The following is a 21761-nucleotide window of genomic DNA, read 5'->3' as shown; positions in this document are numbered from 1 at the left end:
GAAATAGTATTGGGGTACAGTGCAGTGACAGGGAGCAGCTAGAGATCGTTCACTATAACAGAAACATGCTGAGGCTTTCGTCCAGCGGTGGACTGACAACGGCTGATGAATGATGAAAAAACATAAATGTTCAATTGATTTGTTTCTTTTGCCTATCTGGATATGTTTCTTTAAAATACACAAACTAAACTTTTTGACAATCACACGTGACGTTACAGCAATTTACGACAACGGCTGTACGGCAAGCGCGCGCGGCGGTATCTTTATCTCAATGTCGTAATTGTTCTTAAATCATATTTAGGTCTACATCCCTATTACGTTGTCAAAATATGGTTCTCGGTTGTCCTTTAATAGTTGCCACTTAAAATAACACATTGTCCCTCATATAACTAGAAATCAAAGTCGAAAAAAAATATTTCAGTAATAAAAAATTGTAAAAAAGGAATCACTAATTTTGGGGTATTGCTAAACACCGCAAACCCCCGCAAACCTCAAAAAAACATCCACTGGGTATATCAATGTAAAAAAAAAATTAAATTTCTACTCTTAACAACTTATTTTTGGGGTAAAACATCATTTTTTGGTCAAAAATGATTGCTAAACCCTGCAAACCTCCAAAAAACCATAGCAAACCCCACCGAACCAACATAAAAGTGATTGAATCATGTAGTGTACAACCCACTGGGTATATCCATGTAACAAACAAATTAAATTTCTACTGTTAACTACTTATTTATTAATAATTTATATACCCAGTGGGTCGTACACTACATGATTCAATCACTTTTATGTTGGTTCGGTGGGGTTTGCTATGGTTTTTTGGAGGTTTGCAGGGTTTAGCAATCATTTTTGACCAAAAAATGATGTTTTACCCCAAAAATAAGTTGTTAACAGTAGAAATTTTTTTTTTTTTTTTACATTGATATACCCAGTGGGTTGTACACTACATGATTCAATCACTTTTATGTTGGTTTGGTGGGGTTTGCTATGTTTTTTTGGAGGTTTGCGGGGTTTGCGGTGTTTAGCAATACCCCTAATTTTGCTCTACGCATAAATAAACAGCAGTTCACTAACAGTGACCTCTGTATTCCCAGACAACCCTTGAAATTTAGCTTCAATGCTCCATCCCTCTTCAATTCTCTTCCTTTAAATATCCAACATGCTTTATCTTACTCATTCCTTAAATACCACCTCTTTCAAATGGGCAAATTTTAATTTAAAATACCATTTATATTATATATAAATGTTATTTGTTAATTGTATTGTTCTGAAGGTCCCTAATAATCAGCTTCGGCTGGATGGATGATGCTCATAAACTATAATTAAAACCATAAAATAAATGCTGTGGTTTAATTGATCTTCTAAACTAGAACATGCACATTATTTAAAAACAACCATAAAGTTTAAAATAATAAAACAATATGTCAGTCACCTATAAATGTTCAAGTAGAACTCTGCCCACCAAGAGAGGGTGCTATGTCAATTATCCAATATTCCACTAGGGAGGTAATCACTTGTTTATGATCTGAAGAAACACAAAATAAAACTATAGAAGCAATATATCCCACTAAATCTCTGTTTTATAGTTTATAATATGTAACATTTTTATTATTCATATTATACCAACCCTTTTCATGGAAGCTAAGATTTATATTTATTGTAGTGCCGTAATTCAAAATTGGGCAAAAAATTATAAGGTTTAAATATCCAACATGCTTTATCTTACTCTTCCTTAAATACCATGGCAAGCCATGAAGGGAGGATTATTATGGAATGTAAGGAGAAGAGAAATTGGAAATTCAGTGAATAAAAGAGATAGAAAGTGAACTGGCAATCATATATCTTGTTTTTGTATATATAATAGTAGTAATCACATTGGCATCGAAGATATGGATTCAATTCTATCCAACTTTCCGCCATTTCAGGTAGTGGAGGTCTTTTAAAATTGTTTAGGCCTATTGAGCACTTCCAAGCTTATATCTCTGAAAATGAAGAGAAGAAAACAACAATAATTTTACCTGGTAAAGCTTCTGACTGTTGAAAACTGTCTAGCACTGCCCTCGCTCGGTGGTTATCAAGCAATAACAACCACTTCTTGATAGAGACCAGCATTTCAAATGTGGGTGTGGTTTGTTGATAATGTTGGATATCATCAAAGACCTGTATTAGAATTACTCGTAATCTTTCCAACTCATCAAAACCTAATTTATCTATAAAAATAAAAATAAAAATGAACAGAAATATAATCTATATTCATTCATTCATACAGTATACATTTGATATAGTGGTTTTAATGGGTGTCACGAAACCTAAGACCACGAAAGCTAAGACCCCCTAAGACCTAAGATCACGAAAGCTAAGACCCAAGACCTAAGATTGCAAATTCTAAGATATACTACAGCTTAAAAACAATACTTGTTTATCCATACATAATTTTAAACATAGTAGGTTTCATTTATTACCATAAATATAATTAAATACTACCGCAAAACATAGATAAACTCACATTATTTTCGCCCGTTAAGTAAATGTATATTTTTTCTTTACAACAAACAAACTTTACTGGTTGTTTGTTGGTATATTTACTCCATTGTGTTGGTTCAGAGGATGTTTTTCTTTCGCACCTGCCTTTCTTGTATTTTGACTCCGAATTTGTTAACTGACTTTATTCTGAATATCACACTTTAAAATTAGGACTTATATAAGTACTTTCAGAAGGAGAAACACATAAAAACAAATAAATAAATCCTTTAAATTGATGTTTTTACAGACGTGTTTCTTTGTATACTGTATGACTCCTCATGCTCAATGTTTTTGTTTCTATGAAGCGCCAAAAGAGCAACAATAATAGTACAAGTATAAAAACAGAAAGAAAACAAAACAAAAAAACTTATCATCATGCTTTTAAATTTAAATTTATTTGCGAGTATTTAATTCTTCGTACTAGCATGATTATACTATTATTACAATTTTAATTTTACATTGTCCCATCCACACTGTAGATGGACTCCACAGAGTTTTCAGCACTCTATATAATTTTTGCTCTTTTGACGTTCCATAGAAACAAAAACATTGAACATGATGTAGGCGAAATTCGCAAACAGTATGTGTGCGAGAAAAACGTCTGTAAAATCATCAATTTAAAAATGTATTTGTTATACTTTTTATGTGATTATTTTCATAAAGTGCTAATTCTAAGGTGTGGTATTCAGAATAAATGTTGGGAGTTAAAATACAAGGCAGGTGCGAAAGATAAATATTTGTAATCTTAGGTCTTGGGTCTTAGCTTTCGTGATCTTAGGTCTTACGGGGTCTTAGCTTTCATGGTCTTAGGTTTCGTGACACCCGGTTTTAAGTGGTTTGGTTTTTAACATAGACATATATTAAAATGTCTTAATTGCTATACCGCCCTCTATTGTTTGGTTGCAGTTTGCACACATTTTTAACAGTAAATTAAATACATAATAATAATTTCACCTAAATAAACAGAGAGTGAATACCAGTTTATTTATATTATCTAAAAACCATGATATTTTCTTTTAAGAAACCAAGTCTTAATAACTGGTTATTTAAGATAAATGTTTACCTTTATTTTCTTGTTGAAATATGTCCCACATCGAGTCGAAAAATGCAATAATTTCATCTTTACTCTTTTCAAACCTTTTTAGACTTAGCTCCTTTAATTTTTCTTCATCAAAAACTTGCCTTTCTGCTTTTTCTTTCCTTTGATAGAATTTCCTTTTTTTCTTTCTTAGTTTACGTCTTTGATTCTTAGTTAATTTGACAGCATTATCTTTCGGTTTTGTCTTCTTTACTTCAGTTGTTCGTTGCTCATCTTCTTCACAACTGCTTCCAGATTCTTCTAGTTCTTTATATCGTTCTTCAAAACAAATTTTTGTTGTTGAAGGTTCTACATTTTGATCAATGACAACGTCAACTGAGGATGACTGTGTCAGTGACGTACTCTCTGTCAATGATTCTAACTGTTTTACATTGGATGGTTGATCAGTGCAAGAGGTGCTTTCTGAATACAGTTCATTGCTAACAGAAGCAGCTTTACTGTCAGTGTCACCAACTTGACAGCCTGAAATAAAATAATAATAATTCAATTTTCCTATTTCTCTTTTCATCAAAGTAATACAAATAAATTCATTTAAGCGAAATACTTGTGAGTAAAAAAAATTGTTCTAAGGTCTCCAAATTAAACTTGTACTGGGAGAACCAGTAAAAATTGTAATTTAATTAATTTTTTTTTAAACGAGAGTGGTAAGCCCTAGCTTCATTTACCTCCGCCAAGGAGGTATATGTAATCGATCACGTGTGTTTGTTTGTTAGCAGGATTACTACAGTAACTCAAAAACTAATTACAAGATCTTACCAAAATGAATATACAGATAGATATGTGGTCAAGGACCATTCCATTAAATTTTGGAGGCAATCCGGACCACGGTCCCAATTCTGGATCACTTTTTAGTACAATTTTCAGACCTGCTAGGTTTTTTGATACGAGTAGTTTTAAAAAACCTATTTTTTTTCAAATGTATCCGTTTGTTTTTGGCATTGCTGATTTTATTGTTAGTCAACAGAATCTATTGTTAGTTGAAAGGCTGGTTACATAACCATTAAACCAAATTCGCATACACATGCATTCTATTGTTAGTCAACAGAATCTATTGTTAGTTGAAAGGCTGGTTACATAACCATTAAACCAAATTCGCATACACATGCTTGTAGTGAAATTAGCCTAAATCACACACAGCATTAAGACACACATATATTTTCCCGGAGAAATTTTATGTAGGAGAAGTTTACAGTAGGCAGAGGTATGGCTTTCTAGTTGTAATTTCTACAGTTTTAGTCCATTAGTATAATTATGTACACTGAAGTTAGAAAAAAAAATGTATTCATTACCTGTATTTATAGGAATCCGATTACATGTTTCTGGTAAATCATCCCCAATATTTTCTGGTTCAGTCACTAGAGTGAATCTTGCTTTGAAGAAATCATTCCATACTTGTGCAAGTGAGTGAGCCTCATTCTTTAAGTCAACTCTAACTGAAGCTATCTTGGCTTCTTTGTTATTTTTTTTCCTAGTAACCTTCTCTTCAGATTTCTCTGACTGAGCTGAATCTGGCGCAGGTATTGGTGCTGGTACTTCTATATCTTCTGTAGTCCTCAAGTAACCATCAGGTATTGGTATAATTGGTGTTGGTACTTCTGATATATTTTCAGTTATCTTTTCTTCATCTTTCCTGGCTCGGTGACGCCGTTTTCTTTTCCTTTGTCGCTTTTTTGGTTCAACTGAAATGTGCATTGTTTAATAATAATTTGGTTTGATAATACATTGTGTTTAGGGATAGGGCATCTGCTAATAAAGGTACTGTAGTGAATTACATGATGTCACCACCATCGAAATGGATACATACAAATTTGAACAGACTATTTTCACCAGTTTGTTTTGTTTTTCTCTTTTTTTTCAGTTGGTTGGGGGAGCTGAAAGCTGTTGGTCTCGACCACTATGTATGCAATTTTTGTAAAACTAAAGACATAACTAAACATGTTGGTGATGGACAATCCACAATGCACATTGGCATATTCCATGCCATACCCATTGTTTAAACTAATATAGATGCTGATTCCAGATATGTTTTCAATAGCCCTCTGTTTGGATGTTGTATTTTGTAAAAATCATAGCACCCTCTATGGTTTGGCCAAGCTTTCATAAATCTGGGACATCTGGAGATGTGCACTTTAATGGGGGTTTGCTTTTAAATTAAATGACTTAAGATTTGATTTAAATACTATTTACTTACTATTATTACTATTGTTTGTAGAATCACTTTCACATGACTCTGAAATTTCTCTTGTAACCTCCAACCCCTCAATGGGCAGACTGGCTTGGTAAATTCTTTCATAGCATTTAGCAGAAACTTTCTTTTTCTTAGATGGTACATTCGTTTCATTGGTGGTATTATCAATAATATCATCTTTTATGTCATTCTGCAACTCATCTTCTGCCACATTTGCCTCATATTTATATTCGCATCTTTTATAGTTATGAGGCTCTGTAGGTTTTTCTTTCAGACGAGTTTTGAGTTTTTCAAGAACATAGTTTACGAAAGCTAAAGAACACAAATAGTACAGAAGAACAATATACGTTAATAGAGCATCAATCAGTCATTACTTTAGTCAGTCATTCAAATATAGGCATGGTAGGCCCTTGACATGTTTATAATAATCAAACCTCTCTAGCTAGAGTAAGTAGGCCTACAGTAGAGTAGAGAACAATGCATACACTACTACTACTCAGCAGACAGAGTAGGCCCAAAAAAGGTAGGTCCCTACTTTTTAGGCAGGTGGCAGCCAGGTAGGCTTAGGGCCTACTAGGCCTAGCTAGGCTAGTAGTAGTAGGAATACCACCGCTCTGAAAAGTTTAGGCTAGGCTAGCTAGCCTATATCTGCATAGCCTATAATAGGCATACCTAGGCTAGGCCCTAGGCTAGCGGTTACAAAGCAAGCAAATCATGTTGGTCGCATTTTTTTCGAATCAGTCGCCTAGCTAGCCTTATTTAGCCTAGGCCCTAGGCTACTATAGACCGCCCTATAGACTAGGGTAGGCCTAGAGATTCGATAGGAAAGTGTCGAGAAACGTCGTGTCAGTTCAACGTTATATTTTCCCTTCACTACCAATATAAAGTACGTAGGTCTTAAATGAGAAATAAAAAGTACGTATATTATGATGTAAACGTAAATTATTAACGCTGTGGCTAAAGATACGGTACCGTATTCTAATTTCAGAGGCGGATTGCTATAAGCGGTCTATAACCGGTCTTAGCGCTTAGCCGGCTATAATTCGTGACGTAGCAAGTAGTCTTATATTATAGACCATTGCTATACCGCGGTATAACCTCTAAACGGTCTTTAAAATTAAAGCCTACTCGAAGGAGTCTTAAAACAGTCTTAAACCTCTTTTTTTGTTGCTTTTACGTATTATTTATCGTCAAAGACAACCAATTGAAGGAGTTTTAATTGTTAAATCAAATAATAACGGTGATTTTATTGTTATATAGGCCTAGAATGGATTTTCTCGCGTAGAAATGTACGTACTGTTATGATTGTGAATTGAACAAGCGTGACGAACATTACCTTATTTGGTATTCTACGCGCAAAGTACGCCCTTAATTTGTTACTTTACGCGGTCTTATCTAAGACTGGTTTATAGCAATGGTCTATCAGGAGTGGCTTTAATAAGACCGTCTATCTGATAAAGCCGGCTTTAATCGGGGAGTTAAGACTGTTTTATAGCAATCCACCCCTGGTTACTAATAAAGGTACGGTAAAATTGCATTACGTCATAAAAAGGACTTTCAAATCGCGTCTGTATGTTCAGTAGAGAATGCCTATCGGCGGCGCCAGGCTGCATGGATGTGTGTGTGCTGATGAAGGTTTTATTTTGATTCGGCCTATTTAGGTCTAGGCCTAGGCCTATATTTTTTATTAAATTTTGTTTACAGATGCTGATGATAAACAACAAGCAAATGCGGACAATAAAGGGGCCCTCAAATACTATGATTTAGACAGTAGCCCCAGGGATGAGTCACAGAAATCAGCGCACACATGCAGCTAGCTGGCCCCAGCCTGGCACAGCTTTCCCTACACAAACAAACTCATATGAGGTTATATAGTAGGCCTACGTAGTAAGTAGGCCTAGGCCTCTTTTGAAACAGTTTTCTGTATTCTAGAATTAAAATCAACCTGTTTTGGCTTTTTATAACAGACGTAGGCTACATTTAGTTTTTGTAACACACGACGGCGATAACAGCGATAAATGAAGCATAATGAAAATGCGGTTGATCACTGTTTCACAATATGAAAAAAAATCCAAAGTCCTTATACGGGACGGACATCCCCTTATACGATGACGTCACACACAGACGTACCAGCACCCCATTGGCTGGTTATGACGTAATGCAATGTTACCGTACCTTCAGCAAATGGAAGTTAGGATACGGTACCGTATCTTTAGCCACGGCGAATTATTATAATTCGATTAGGCCTAGGCCTAGTATGTAAATATTAAAAGTAGAATATAAATTTGAATATAAGATTCGATAGCATGTAAGTTAATATTAAAATGCATATAAAATATACATTGATATTTATCGGCAGGCAAACTTAATTATTATAGAAATATAAAGAAGACCTGTAACTCAACTCGCTATAGGCCTAGGCCATGGCGTTAATTCAAGATTAAAGCGCACACGGCGTTCCATACAAATGACGAAATTAGGTTGGCGGCCGCTTCGACCATACTCCGTGCCTAGTCTAGGCCTACTAGTAGTAGGAGGCCTATCTAGACATACGCATACATAAGAAAAGCCTATATCTGCTGCTACGCTAATAATTAATATTATATACTATTAAGTTTTGGATTATTTTATTCATAAAAGCTAGGCTAGCCTATAACTGTACTTACTCTGTTTACGACGTTTTGAATCACAATCCATCACAATTATTTCATGTTTCGCGGGGTAGTCTCAAAACAAGGAATGCAGGGTTCTGCGGACCATGCCACAAACAAAAAAATAAATATGACAAACGAACTGGCACGATCTTTTGTAAATAATAAAAAGTGCGACGCTATTAAACTTTGTTTACCTTTTGATAGTCGAATCAAAAATAAATCCACACCATTGATCAATTCGAATATTGTTTATTTATTCAATAATCAAGATTTGTTTTATAACGAATACAATTAATTACACTTGGTAGGATAGCGCCATAGCAAACAGGCCTAATTTGATTTTAGATATTGAACTCATTGATATAAAGAAAAACAAATAGACCTATAGGCCTAGTCATGATTATTATCATTATTAGGCCGTATAAAAGCAAAATATGATATTTTCATGATTTAAACGCAATGGCTTTAAAGTTAAATCTAACCGTATACCCGTTATTTTAATTAAAAATTAAGTTATATATAACTCTATAATACTAATAATATCATGCTATATAAATAAAAGTAAATAGGCCTATAACCTGGTTCTAGCCCATATAATAGTTACAGTAAAAAAGCTGTTTTAAATTAACATAAACCGACGCAAACACTAATAGATAAATGAAATCAACTGTCACAATAAAAGCAAATGGTCACTTTCAAGATTAGAACACTGACACTAGTGACACTAACCTACTTTTTGAAACATGATACATGTTTATGATTTAAAATTGACAGCCCACTGTTGTGAGTCAATCAATCCGAATCGGTTTATTTCAATCGTTCTTGCAGTTAAAACCGAATTACAACAATTGTTGCAATGTATAAAAACAGCAAAATTGGATAAACATAAACATTTAAACAATTTGTTTTTAAATGTAATTCTTGTCCTTGAGTCTTGAGCATCAATTAATCTAAACACAACTAGCAGTCTCAACCAAAGGACGGTCACCATCTAATTAATGAATGATGACCTATCTTGAGTGCGAATTGTTCTAGAAAATAGAGTTTTCGAAAGAAATATCCGTCCAACCTCGACGAGTGCCGACTAAAAGGAAATTAAAAGGCGATCAATCTCAAACAGTGACAATTACAATTACAGTATATTGGTTCAAGAGACTAAAAATATCACTAAAAAATACATTTAGATACACAGCAATAGCAAGTAAACGAAACAGCACAGAAGAGATGACGAATGGTTGATAGACGTCGCATCATTACGATCTTTCTTTGTTTCATTATGATCAAGGCTATACAAAATTTAAAAAGACAAAAACATAGTGATTAGGTTTACTTTTTAGGAATCATGTCTCTGTCAGCTAGTTGTTTTTCTTGTTCATGTATTTTACTTATTTTTTGGTATCATTTTGATAATAAATGAAATGAAATTTAAACAGAAATTGGTGGTTATTGTGATGTCCATGGTGGTGTACGCATGCGTGAAGTTAGACAAATGTGTTTGATTATAAGGGGTTGTTGATACCACATACTATAACCTAGTCTGTGTTCCAGACGGAGTTTTGTCTTAATATTAGTAAAAACATAAATATTTTGACACAAATGGCGTTTCATACGTATACTACTTGATTTTGGATATTTTCAGACAAAAATCGAAAAAAAAAAAAATAAATAAAAAAAAAAGTCAATCAATACAGACTTGGGGCAAGTCTAACTAAAACATTTATTTCAGTGTATTAGTATCAAAAAATGAATGAGAAATACCATTTCCGAATAGGCCCAATAGGTCTTTGTATTTGCACAATTTTCAAACCTCAACACAACATTATGATGTAGCTGTGGTCTTAACATAGATAGGCCTATATTATATTAAAACTAGAGAGTCAAATCCAACTACTGATAGTTTACCATCTGTTTAGCAGTTGGTTATTATTTCAGCTCAGCATCTGTTACAACGTGATCCAAAGCCAGGAATTATCACGTAGCGATATTTTTTTTCAAAATTCTCTCATATTTTACTGCTTTAAACTATAGCATAAGTACTGCGTTATAATTCAAATGTTGATTTATAATTTCTTTCTAGGCCTATAGCCATTTTATTTATAGTTATGAGGCTCTTTAAATTTTTTATTTACCTGATTAAATGTTTGCCGATTTCTTTAAATCCTTCTAATGTTTCTATTCCGGTAGGTTCAATTTGATCTTCGGGAAGAAAGAACCCGTATGTACCAGTATCACGCAGTTCAATTCCATACGAATATTTAATTCCAGCAACTGCATATGTCCAATCGCAGGAACAACCCGTTACTGTAGCTTTAAACATTAATACATTTTGTTTAACAATACAGTAAAACTTCTCCATTCAGGGGGCATCCTATCAAGGAGACACGTTAGACACGTGAAACGAGGGGTATTAAACGTATTATCCTTTTTTAACTTTTAGCAATACGACAAACCCCTACTCAGCAGGGGACAAGAAAACTTTCGAGTGTGGCAAATAGTTTATTTTGTCCTATTAAGGGGACAGTAGTATTTTTTCTATCGCAAAAAAAAAAAAAAGACCAAATCATTATATCATTATTAAAACAAATATAGATAACATAATAAGTATGATGCTTTCTCTGATTTGACAGTTTTAATTGGTGAAATTGTGGTTGCTAAAATGTTTTCTTTGACCGTCTGCCGTCTGCTGGTGGAATAATTTTTTGGTCCCGAAGGTGTCACCCCTATAGGGTTCTACTGAATTATTAATTGTTGATTGATATCTGTGAAAGAAGCGGGTGCTTGTCAGTTTATATGTATATTATATACCAATCACTTACATATACAGACCAAAAAAAAAAACATTTGATGGGTATAAGCAAAGAATATATATATATATATATATATATATATATATATATATATATACAAATCAGCCAAAGAACATTAATTCTAAACCGCCCGGTGATATACTGAAATTTAATTAATTAATTTGAAACGATAAAGATGAGGAAATCTGTGAGAATGAGAAAAAGTCGCCCCAACCGAGACTCGAACTCGGACCGCCTGCTTGATATGCAGATGTCCTAACCATTAGACCACTGGGGCTTTCATGGTATTGTTCGAACTCGATTGGATAGCGACTCTTTAACATTCTCGGCGTGGTACGGCGGAATATATATATATATATATATATATAAATCCAAAGGCAAATTACTGAAAAAAATGACAATGCTGTGGGTATCAGTGGCTGGATCTCAATGGAGATACAAAAATAAAAAGCGAAAAGCTAAATCAAAACGATAAAGTAAACAGCCAGAAAAGTTAGCAGAGCTTTCGGGTAACACTAGCCCTTCATCAGTGCAAGTGAAGGAATTTGGATAACGTCATAGTATAAAGCTGGCAAGTGCTGCCTGGGTGTACAGGAATAAAAGAAATATGACAAAGGTAGCCAGGGTGGAGTCTGAATAAGAGTAGAAAACAAATAAGGTAGCTTGGTAGAGATATAAACAATTTTGGAATGAGACTAAAAAACAGCTAAAATGGTGGTTAATATTGAAACTTAAATTTTGGTAGTCAATGGAATAATTTTACCGATCTGGGAGTATGTTCTTTGGTATAAGAAGCAACTTACCAGAGCAAATAACAAAGCCCCAACAAATGGAAAATACTTACAAATCAGACTTGGAACTGGTCCTGATCTGTATTTGGTTCCGTTGACAGATTCTATTGCTTTGCTTACCTTATCAGAGAGATTTTGCTATGAGAATAAAGTGATACGATCCCAATGAATGCATTGATCGTTATCATTAGGATCAGTGAACAAAACATTTCTATATTATTCAATAATTATCAATCTATAGTTTCACATTATTTGGGATTTTTTTTAATAAGCAATAGGGCCTATGTACACAAATGCAAATATTTTTTTTATTTTCTAAATTGAAGCAAATAAATAAATAGTGTGGTACAAACAAATTGAACCAGGTGACCAAATATAGGTAGGCCTAATATAACTATTAAATATATAATATTGAATTATTGAAATATACTTCGAGATTTTAATTTTCTTGCTATATCAAAAATTATCCGTTTTTTAAAGATTGTGATGAATAAATTATAGCTAGCCAATCTCTTTGAGATAATTGCCAACTACTTTTGGATGCTATTTTATTAGCCGATTTGCGTCCGGTGTCGTGTCTAACTACAAACTACCCTTTTTTTCATTTTAAACGACAGGCAGACCGATTCACATAGTAACTTAATCTAGGCCTAATCCCTTAAAAAAAAATATCTCTCTCTATGAAACAGAGACAGACACACGATATCTACGAAAAGGGGTAAAAAAAACTTGAGGTTACTATTATTTATTTTCTTTTTAATTAAGTCTCATTTGAGGCTTAGAGAATGAAGTTGAAAGAGTATGTTACAACCCTGGATTGAAACCTGTAAGGCAAGCACGTTTAATAATCAACACTAACTACAGCTCCGCTAGGCCTCAGACTCTTAGTGAACTCACCAGATCTTCATAGTCAGATATGTTATCTTTAGTCCAGCACCAAGGGAAAATGATCATTTGACCATAACTGTGTACAGAAAGATAGGCATCAATATACGAATGTTCCATTAAGAACTTTGCAATGTTTTGTATTTCCACTTCCGAAAAAGGTTTTAATCCAGGGTCGGAAATCAAACAAAACGTTTTATTGGTGTCTTTGTTTACTCGTAACGCTATAAAATACAATTCGAGTGGAGGAATATTAGTGTACGTTATACGCATTAGAATAAAAAACAAATCTTATTGATCTCATTGGAGAAATGGAAATGTGTTAAAACACAACAAATAAGAAATAATCCGATTGATTAATATAAAAATAAAACTTTCATTATAAAAATAGAAAACAAAGTATTAAACGTAAAAATAGAATTATAAAGAAAAAAACACACCATTAAACACATACCGTAAGATGTATTGTCCCTTTGACTAATTCCCAAAAAAAATTAATAAAATAAAAAAGTGGGTCATTTTGAGGTATCATAATAGTTATTAACTTTTACCAAAAATTAAATGAAAAAAAATCATTTAACTGAAATACAGACAAAGTTTTCGATCAAAACGTATCTTATAATGGCTACTCTGTATGCATAATCATAAAACTTCCTCGCTATCTGTGTGAAAACATCTTCTCAACCGTGACGAGTTGTAAACACAATCCTAATTAGCATCATGCATAATGCGTACTCGTGTTTTGAAATCTTTGTTTACATTCGTTCGCGACGAGTTTCCAGACGAAATGTAATCAAATTAATTATTTACCTGTTAATTACGTAAACTTTTTGGCTCGAATTTTCGACTTAAAGTAAAAAAACTTTAATATTACTTTGATATGGCCAATTTAAATTTAGAATATTTTTACCTTATTTTTTTTTTGTGTTTCAAGGGACAATAACGTATAATCGTTAAATTAATTTTTGTTTAATCGTAAAAATGGCAGAACAATTGTCCTAGAAAATAAAATAATTGCTATTGTACACATTGAAATTCATATTTTAATGTTAAAAAAATATCATCTAACAATCAAACAATTAATTCTAATTGTTGGTCGTTTAATTTAGGCTACTAGGATCAACAGATTCTAATTCAGAATAAAAATAAATTTATATCATATAATAATATAAAAAAAAGAAGTTAATATGGTTATAATTAATAAATTTGATAAATGGTTATCATGTTTACGGAATGTAGAATTCCCTCTTTTTGTGAATTGTTAAGAATATCAATATATGGCCTGATGTGTAGACTTAATGCAAGCAAAACTATTTTAATGTCAACGATTATAAGCAACGTCTTAGTTAAGTCGAAGATGCTCTCCAGATGGAATGCCATCCTGAGATGAGTAGTAGTAATTTTATTTATTTTATTTATTTCATTTATATGTAATTTACTTTCTATGGACCAGAGTTTCCGAAATAAAAGATTGAATGAATGAATGAATAATATATGTAAAGATGAATTGTCCCCCAAAAACATGAAAAATGAAGATTAATAAAATCAGATTTTAAATAGGCCATTGAATAAAGTTTTTTTTAAATCACTTCCGCAGAAAAAAAAAATGTTTTTATATATAAAAAGTGGATAAATTAAACCAAAAACCAAAACCTATTTAATTGGTTACCAGCCAATTAGACTTTTTTTTGCTTTAAATTACTTTTTAAGGTAAACAATTTTGTTTTCGATCCAATTTTTTTTTCAAAGTGAATACAAATTATGAAACATCAAAATGGCATACTACGGTACTCAACAAAAATGTTGAATATCAGGGAGACAATGCAATGCACTTTTTGAATCCTGAATCTTGCTTTTTAACGTTTCTCCCATTTTTTCAATACGTATGTAAATTGTTATTTATCAATATTATATTGTGCTATATATCTATTATTTTGTTTTTTTATTTATATATAATACGGTATGAAATTATTACCTTCCCATTTAAAGTCCCAGTTTCGATTAGGGTCTACACCGATGCATGTTGTGCCTTCGTTAACAGAACGTGTCTTTCGCCAATACAATGCTTTCCATACCTACAGAAAGGGAAAGAAAAATAGTTTCGGTTTGGGTGGTGGCTAGGTGAGATTGAGATTTCCTAAACTGTTCCATTTAAAAGATGCTGTACACATAAATGCCAAGTTACCTGAGATTTTTTGTTTCAATGAAATTACTCTTCAAATAGTTTCTACTTTTGCGAAGTTAAAAATTGCGTAACAAATCAGAGACTAAGACTATAAATCTATATATACACTATGTTTGGTTATGACGCGTTCATGAGCACTCATTTGAATTGAACAATTTCAACAGACACGCGTTGAAAATGAAATCGCAGCTATTCGGGGTTTTTTCAATGGATTCACGCGACTAAATTCGACCAGTGGAAAACAGACTTTACATTACGCACCTCCGACTCAACATCCGCCTCCGTTTTGAAAAATTGTCTAATTGTTGTAGCATTTTCCAGCGGTTTCATTGAAAATTCATATCCATCGATATTCACAACCGGGAGTATATACCAGATTAGTCCATCTACTAATTCGGTTACAACGTCATCATTACCATATTCCTCCAATAACTGCAATGAAAGCAAATCATTTAAATGATTAAAAGATGTGACTGTATTGCAACCACGTATTATACATGGTTTCACGAACAATTAAGGCACATATTACCTCTTTCTATCGCAAATCATAAGACGTAGGATGTTTTGTAGATGCTATGACATTTTTTATCATATTGATTTTATCAACACTGTTTATTTACTCTATCACATTCTCATATGTTCATCTTAAGTTTGTTTTAACCAGTCAACCTCGACTAACTGGGTTCTGTTTTGCTTTTTGCTTTCTTCTTTCTGGAAACATTTTAAAACGATACTCTTTGCAGACAACTCTGATTTTCTCCACCTTTAGTAAATATGACTGGAAACTCTATGTGGTGTTCATAATTTGGTGTCAAGCTTCAAAACGTTTACAGTATGGTGGTCTTTGTTTCACTCAATGAAGGATAAGGGTTTGTATTTACCTGCTGTATAATAAAGACCATTGTGGCAGGAGAGATTTTTTCTCGAGCATGAATGCCACCCTCAATCCATATTCCTGACTTCTCATTTTCATCTCGAACATTTGATGTAATCTGTATTTAAAATAATTAAAATGTGTTCTTATTGGACATATTAAAATGAAATATTCAGCTATGAAATATGGTAACAATTTAGAAATGTAAAACAAACAAGCTTAAAGCAAAGTAAGAAAGAATGAAAGATAGACAGAAAGAAAAAAACAAAGAAAGAAAGAAAGAAAGAAAGAAAGAAAGAAAGAAAGAGAAGGAAAAGGCCAAATATACGTAGGCCTACCTTCATAACATACATGTCTCGACCTTCGAATGTTCTTCCGATGGTAAACATTGATGCAATATTTTCATATCTTTTCTCTAGGATTCTCAACCAATCAATCATCTACATATTAAAAATAAATGAATGATATAGGCCTACTATCAACAGAATCACATGACCTGGTTTAATATTGTACAATTGTCACCCTCTACATCGTCACATTTGACCTTTAAAATTGTGTCTGTAAAACTCATTTTTAATATATATTTTACATTATGCTGTTAGATTTAATATTAAGTAGGGAAATGAAAAAGAAAAGTAAATAAAATGTTTTCAATTTTTAAATTATGTAAAATTGCTGTCAGTTCAGTTTTGAAGTTGAATGCGTAACTACCCGAAAGCCTCATCCTGCTGCATAAATATAAATATATTTCGAAATTTCGACTTAGTATTTTTTTGTTTTGTTTGCTATGTCGAATATTATATTAATGTGGCAGGATTAGGCTTTAGTTTAGTAACAAACTAAAAGCACCGATATATAATATAAGATACTTTAGTATTATATCTTGGATTAGAAAACGGGTTATGAGGACACCGAAGGTCTAAACCTATTTTCCACTAGGAGAATAAAAAAAACAATTGCGCTACCCTTTCCACTACAAGAGCGAATAGCTGAGATTTTCATATTCATCACGTGTCTGCTGAGCTTTTCGATTCACACTCATTGCTTATTTCCATAGCTCTGATTGGTTGCGAAATGATTCGCTTTGCAAAAAGTAGAAACAATTCGAACTACCAATTTTGCTGAAGCGAAAACTCAAGAAACTATAATTCGTCGTTGCAGAAAGAGATTTGGAAGATGGAAAGATAAATACCAAGGCATATAATAAAGTTGTTACTTTTGATTCGCGCGAACAGATTCGACTGGTGGAAAACAGGCTTAACATTCAAGCCTTTTCACATATCAACTATATCAATTGTAAGACATGAGTCGCTCTCATTAAGCTCAGAATCAGAAATAGATTGGGTCATTAGGTGACCTCTTACCTCGTTATAAAAATGGTATCTAGTATGATCAAATTCATCCTCGACACTCACATCACGTCGCTTTCGTATTTTCTCAATAAGAGTTTCTTCAACATTTTCAACCTGATTGAAGTGAAAACGATACCTTATGTGATGGATATTAGAAAGGTAATACAAGCTTTCAAAAGTTTAAAACCACCTCTAAAACCAACCCTTTGCCTTTAAACACCAATTACAGAATTTAGAATTTGGACTAAATTATAAAATACAAAATACAAATCGTCTTTAAATTAAATTATATGATTTATTTTATTTCAAATATAAATCAAATATAATCTACCTAAAAAGAAATAAATTTATAATTCTTTGAACGTGACTTGAGATTAAGTATTGGTATTTAAGACAAGTAGAGATAATGTTTTACATGCTTATGACATTCAATAAATAACATCATATTTCAAATGGATGGCAGATGTTTTCTTACAATGTACGGAATGTCAGCTGACTTTAAATCGTCTGTGAATGAATCGAAGCTGTGGTCATTCAAAACAATATCGACGGGAGTGTCTAGAATTCCAGCAGAACGCAAGAATATTACCTGATGAAACAATTAACATTAAAATGAAATGTAATTACTATTAATAAATATCATCATCATAAAATATATTTAGTACACACGATCCTTGCAAAAATAGAATGAGACTAGTCGACACTATGGACAGCAAAAGAATTGGAGCAATTTAAAAGAAGAACAGATTATAGGTTTTATAATATTATTGATAATATCGGTGAAACGTTGGTCATTACATAATGAGCATGCAAAGTTATAATAAAGATGATGTCAATGTTATTATGTTAAATGACAAAAATGATTATAACATATAAGTAAGGATTCATGGAGACCATATATTCTCTCCACATAGATAGTCTTGGTTTCCGGTCCCGCTTTGTATTTTTAAACCCTATCCCTCTTATTTAATTAAAATATTATATTTTATTATTATGAATTTACAAAAGAAATTAGTGTTTTTTTTTACTGTTTGATTGATTGAACCTTTCTGGAGTAAAACTGAATAAAAACTGAGTAAACAATACTTAAACAGTACTTTAATAATAATTCGAAGCGTGAACTTAACCTTTTTCTTTTCTAAATAATAATACTTGCTTTTTCTGCATTTAATAAAAATAGATGACAGCGGTGCTGGTGGTAATGAAGAAGATAAAGATGATTGATAATGTATATTACTCTACCTTATTTTCTCCATACGCCTCTTCTAGTGTGGTCAAAGTTATGACGTGTTCAACGGAAGACGGAACAACACGGATAAATCGATGTCTAAAATAACAAAATGAATGATGAGTTATTATTAAATTGAAACTAATGAATATTTATAGATAATAAACTCTATAATTTATCTCCAATGATTCGGTAATAATTATAACATTTACAAATAATGTTAATTTCATGTAATAATTTAATTAATAGACTTATTTAATGTTTCCAACATAATTTTTTCTATATATTATATAGGCCTATGCTTCCCACAAAGATACATACCAAGATATTTAAGAAACTATTGTAGAACATGTAATATTTGTCGCAGATAATTTGATTAAATAGTTTTTTTTTAAACAAAAAAACAAATAAAATAACTAACTATAACACACAATATTTTTATCTGGGGTCTCTATCATACAAACCTCTTGGTTTCCAGAGACCCCCATTTCATCATTTGTTACTGTCATTTGTGATTTGAGTAATAATTATATTTGTATTTGTAAATTCACAATGATATAATATTAGCTTCAATTGTAGTTACTCTCTACATATAATGTTCTTCCGTAGATAATTTATAGAGTGTACGAAAACAAAGTAAATGTAATACTTATACTGGACAATACATTATGCAAAAGTAGCGAATTGTTGACTGGAATCATAACTATCTCTAGCAATAATAAAGCAATATAAAAGGGGCTAATTATATATCATCAAACCGTCTTGTATTTGAACAACTTGTAAATACGTTGCTGGCCTTGATTTTGATATACAAATCGCACCTTTTATAAACATAATGTTGATGATACACTACCATACTGTTCACACCTTTTGCAGAATTTGCTTTATAGCTCTGCATTTTCGTACGTGGTTTTTTGATGAAAATGCTTTATCACAACACAAGTTTCTGGATGAATTTTTAAAATTTTTACCTGAATTTCGATTCAGTAAAAAATTGCTATTTGCCAAACTTGGACAATATACTAAAATGAAGCATTCGTTTAAAAAAAAAGTAATCGAACATTCGATATTGATATGCTCCTTTCGGTCGACTTTAAGAAATAATATTGATATGGCATTCAGTGTAGTAGGTATGACGTTTTCTGAGTAGTAAGGTGTAAATAACTTACACCTTACTACTCAGAAAATGTCATACCTAGACTGAATGTTTTGGAAGTTCCAAAAGCGTATCATTCCAAATTAACATAGTGGAACGGTCAGGAACTACAATATGCCTCTCTTGAAAACATATTGAAAAAAATACTTTACACAAAGCGAACTGAATCTTTATTATCAGAAGTTGAATCTAAATTATACAATAGTTTGCTAGTTGTCTTGTTCATGCTTTTTTTAATGTTTTTTTTTTCTAGATGTTAGGTATGTGTTTTTTAATGTTTGATTACTACCGTATATAATGTACATTAAAGTTATTATTAAAGTTTTTATATTTGTAAAATTGTACTCATTTCAACCTTTGGCTGCCTGTATGATTTATTTGAATGAATAGATATACCTTGAATAATTAATAATAAAGTGGTATAGAAAGCATAACCATATGTCTTCTTCTTCCCTAGAAATAGATGCAATATGAATTATTATTTTTTATTTAAACGCACTACAAATTAATTTAGATATATTTTCAATTAAAGTAATATTTCTAGAAGCCATTCAATTAATGAACTTACTTTCAGAAGGGAAATTATACGAAACAAACGAACCAAATGACGTAACTCATTATAGAACGGACAAATTAGTGATAATATTCATCTTCTAGGCTATAGTCTAGTGACATAATTTACATATGTTTTCTTTTAAAACCTCTACCATCTACACATTTCAACCTTAATATCAAGAATACCTAGGCGAAATCTGGTTAAAAATTGTCTACGTTTAAAATTGTTGATTTCAGCGAGATAATTTTCTATAGGCCTATTAACTGTTTGTTTAAATTTTGCAAAATAACGCCTTTCTTAGATGAAACAATAATATCACAATAACAATAATCCTGTCCAAGTTTAAAAGTATTTACCATTGCAATATGTTAACTAGAACTAAAATTGTTGCTTACAAAAATACTACCAAGTTCACCCTGTACTGCAAGAGTTGGGGCATGTTTTCCTACTCTCAACAGATATCGACAAAACTTATTAATTACAGTGTCCAATACAGATATCTTGAAAACAGAACCAAATAAAGGCCTAAGGTAGGATAAAGGTAAAGGTAAGGTGATAGGTAAAGTTTTAGCATAAAAAATAAAATTCCAAATATTATTAACGGTAACAGTAATACAAGAGATATTCGCATGTATTTTTCCATCAGAATATTTTTGACGTTTAAAGGTTTTTTGACGTTTCGATCGTGTACAATTATCATTTTATTTATATTCCCAACATAAACATAACACTTCACACCATCTACTCGCTGTCGAGATTATCCCGTATTCAAATAAAATGCTCCCTGTAGGCTTACTATTTTTTAGGTGATTAAAAAAAGACAGAAGTCACTTATTATTTTAACGCGCACGTATAAACGACGTCTCATAGTTATTTTACATAATTGGCGATATAAAGCTATTTTCTTTGAGATAACGACTTAATGCATACTTCATTTTAAACCACATAATTAACTGCATCTTCAGCTAGGATAAAAAAAAACAAAACATAAAAACATTATACTAATATTCTAATTCATTTTATTTGACTTCTGACGATTGCCTATTCCAAACCATGGAGTTATATTTAATTAGACACCTCTATTCCATGGCCTAACCAACTATGACCTAGTACTACTAGTAGTTTGGTCACATTACTGAACAGAAGTTAGAATTAGAATTAATGTAAAATTATCTTACCGTGATATTGTTTGTACCCCTTCTTCTTTTGACCTTGCCCCTCGAAGAAACACAAGCATGGCAGTAATATAGAGCACCCATTGGCAATAAACTTTCATCGTATCTCTTTTTTAGAATCAACAATATTATAGGACAACTAGGTCTCTAGGCAACAATGCTCGATCGGGGCTGTCAACTCTAAGATTACTTGGCTGTGTGTGAACAACCGATTTGTAAAATCATTTTTTTACAGCGATCTTATTTAAATGACATACCCGTGGATTTTTAAAAGTGAATGCACTGCGG

General features: G+C 32.2%; 2 protein-coding genes across 5 annotated transcripts; both read right to left on the bottom strand.

Annotated features, from left to right (window-relative positions):
• Positions 1 to 1277: 1277 nt before the first annotated feature.
• On the bottom strand, positions 1278 to 8579 carry LOC140049818 (uncharacterized). Its single transcript, XM_072094767.1, has 6 exons — positions 8477 to 8579; positions 5814 to 6122; positions 4912 to 5301; positions 3587 to 4084; positions 2019 to 2210; positions 1278 to 1525 (listed from the first exon to the last, which is right to left on the bottom strand). Exons 1-6 carry the CDS (start codon positions 8505 to 8507, stop codon positions 1443 to 1445), a joined length of 1503 nt encoding a protein of 500 aa, XP_071950868.1. The 5' UTR covers positions 8508 to 8579; the 3' UTR covers positions 1278 to 1442.
• A 191-nt stretch (positions 8580 to 8770) lies between these two features.
• Positions 8771 to 21761, bottom strand: LOC140048922 (carboxypeptidase B-like). Of its 4 annotated transcripts, none has more exons than XM_072093721.1 (12): positions 21477 to 21760; positions 18601 to 18685; positions 17834 to 17947; positions 17371 to 17472; positions 16345 to 16446; positions 16014 to 16124; positions 15394 to 15564; positions 14923 to 15022; positions 12960 to 13171; positions 12116 to 12200; positions 10594 to 10771; positions 8771 to 9548 (listed from the first exon to the last, which is right to left on the bottom strand). In XM_072093721.1, exons 1-12 carry the CDS (start codon positions 21572 to 21574, stop codon positions 9449 to 9451), a joined length of 1458 nt encoding a protein of 485 aa, XP_071949822.1. In that variant the 5' UTR covers positions 21575 to 21760; the 3' UTR covers positions 8771 to 9448. The 4 variants fall into 4 exon arrangements, with proteins under 4 accessions (XP_071949822.1, XP_071949823.1, XP_071949821.1 ...); XM_072093722.1 differs by having other exon boundaries at positions 9455 to 9750; positions 10594 to 10765; XM_072093720.1 differs by having other exon boundaries at positions 9455 to 9750; positions 21477 to 21759.

Source organism: Antedon mediterranea, chromosome 5 (genome assembly GCF_964355755.1).
Source record: "Antedon mediterranea chromosome 5, ecAntMedi1.1, whole genome shotgun sequence".
Lineage (NCBI taxonomy): Eukaryota > Metazoa > Echinodermata > Crinoidea > Comatulida > Antedonidae > Antedon > Antedon mediterranea.
This window is presented reverse-complemented; position numbering and strand designations above follow the sequence as displayed.

What these genes read in the sequence shown, in the direction of transcription:
- LOC140048922 (XM_072093720.1), bottom strand. Translation starts at nt 21,574, where the DNA reads ATGAAAGTTTATTGCCAATGGGTGCTCTATATTACTGCCATGCTTGTG. An exon ending in TGGTCTTTATTATACAGCAG is followed by an intron (nt 15,565 to 16,013) that starts GTAAATACAAAC and finishes CTTTCATTGCAG; the next exon opens with TTATTGGAGGAATATGGTAA. An exon ending in CTGGGACTTTAAATGGGAAG is followed by an intron (nt 13,172 to 14,922) that starts GTAATAATTTCA and finishes TGTATTTTATAG; the next exon opens with CGTTACGAGTAAACAAAGAC.
- LOC140049818 (XM_072094767.1), bottom strand. Translation starts at nt 8,507, where the DNA reads ATGGATTGTGATTCAAAACGTCGTAAACAGA. An exon ending in TCGGATTCCTATAAATACAG is followed by an intron (nt 4,085 to 4,911) that starts GTAATGAATACA and finishes ATTTTATTTCAG; the next exon opens with GCTGTCAAGTTGGTGACACT. An exon ending in ATTTCAACAAGAAAATAAAG is followed by an intron (nt 2,211 to 3,586) that starts GTAAACATTTAT and finishes TTATTTTTATAG; the next exon opens with ATAAATTAGGTTTTGATGAG.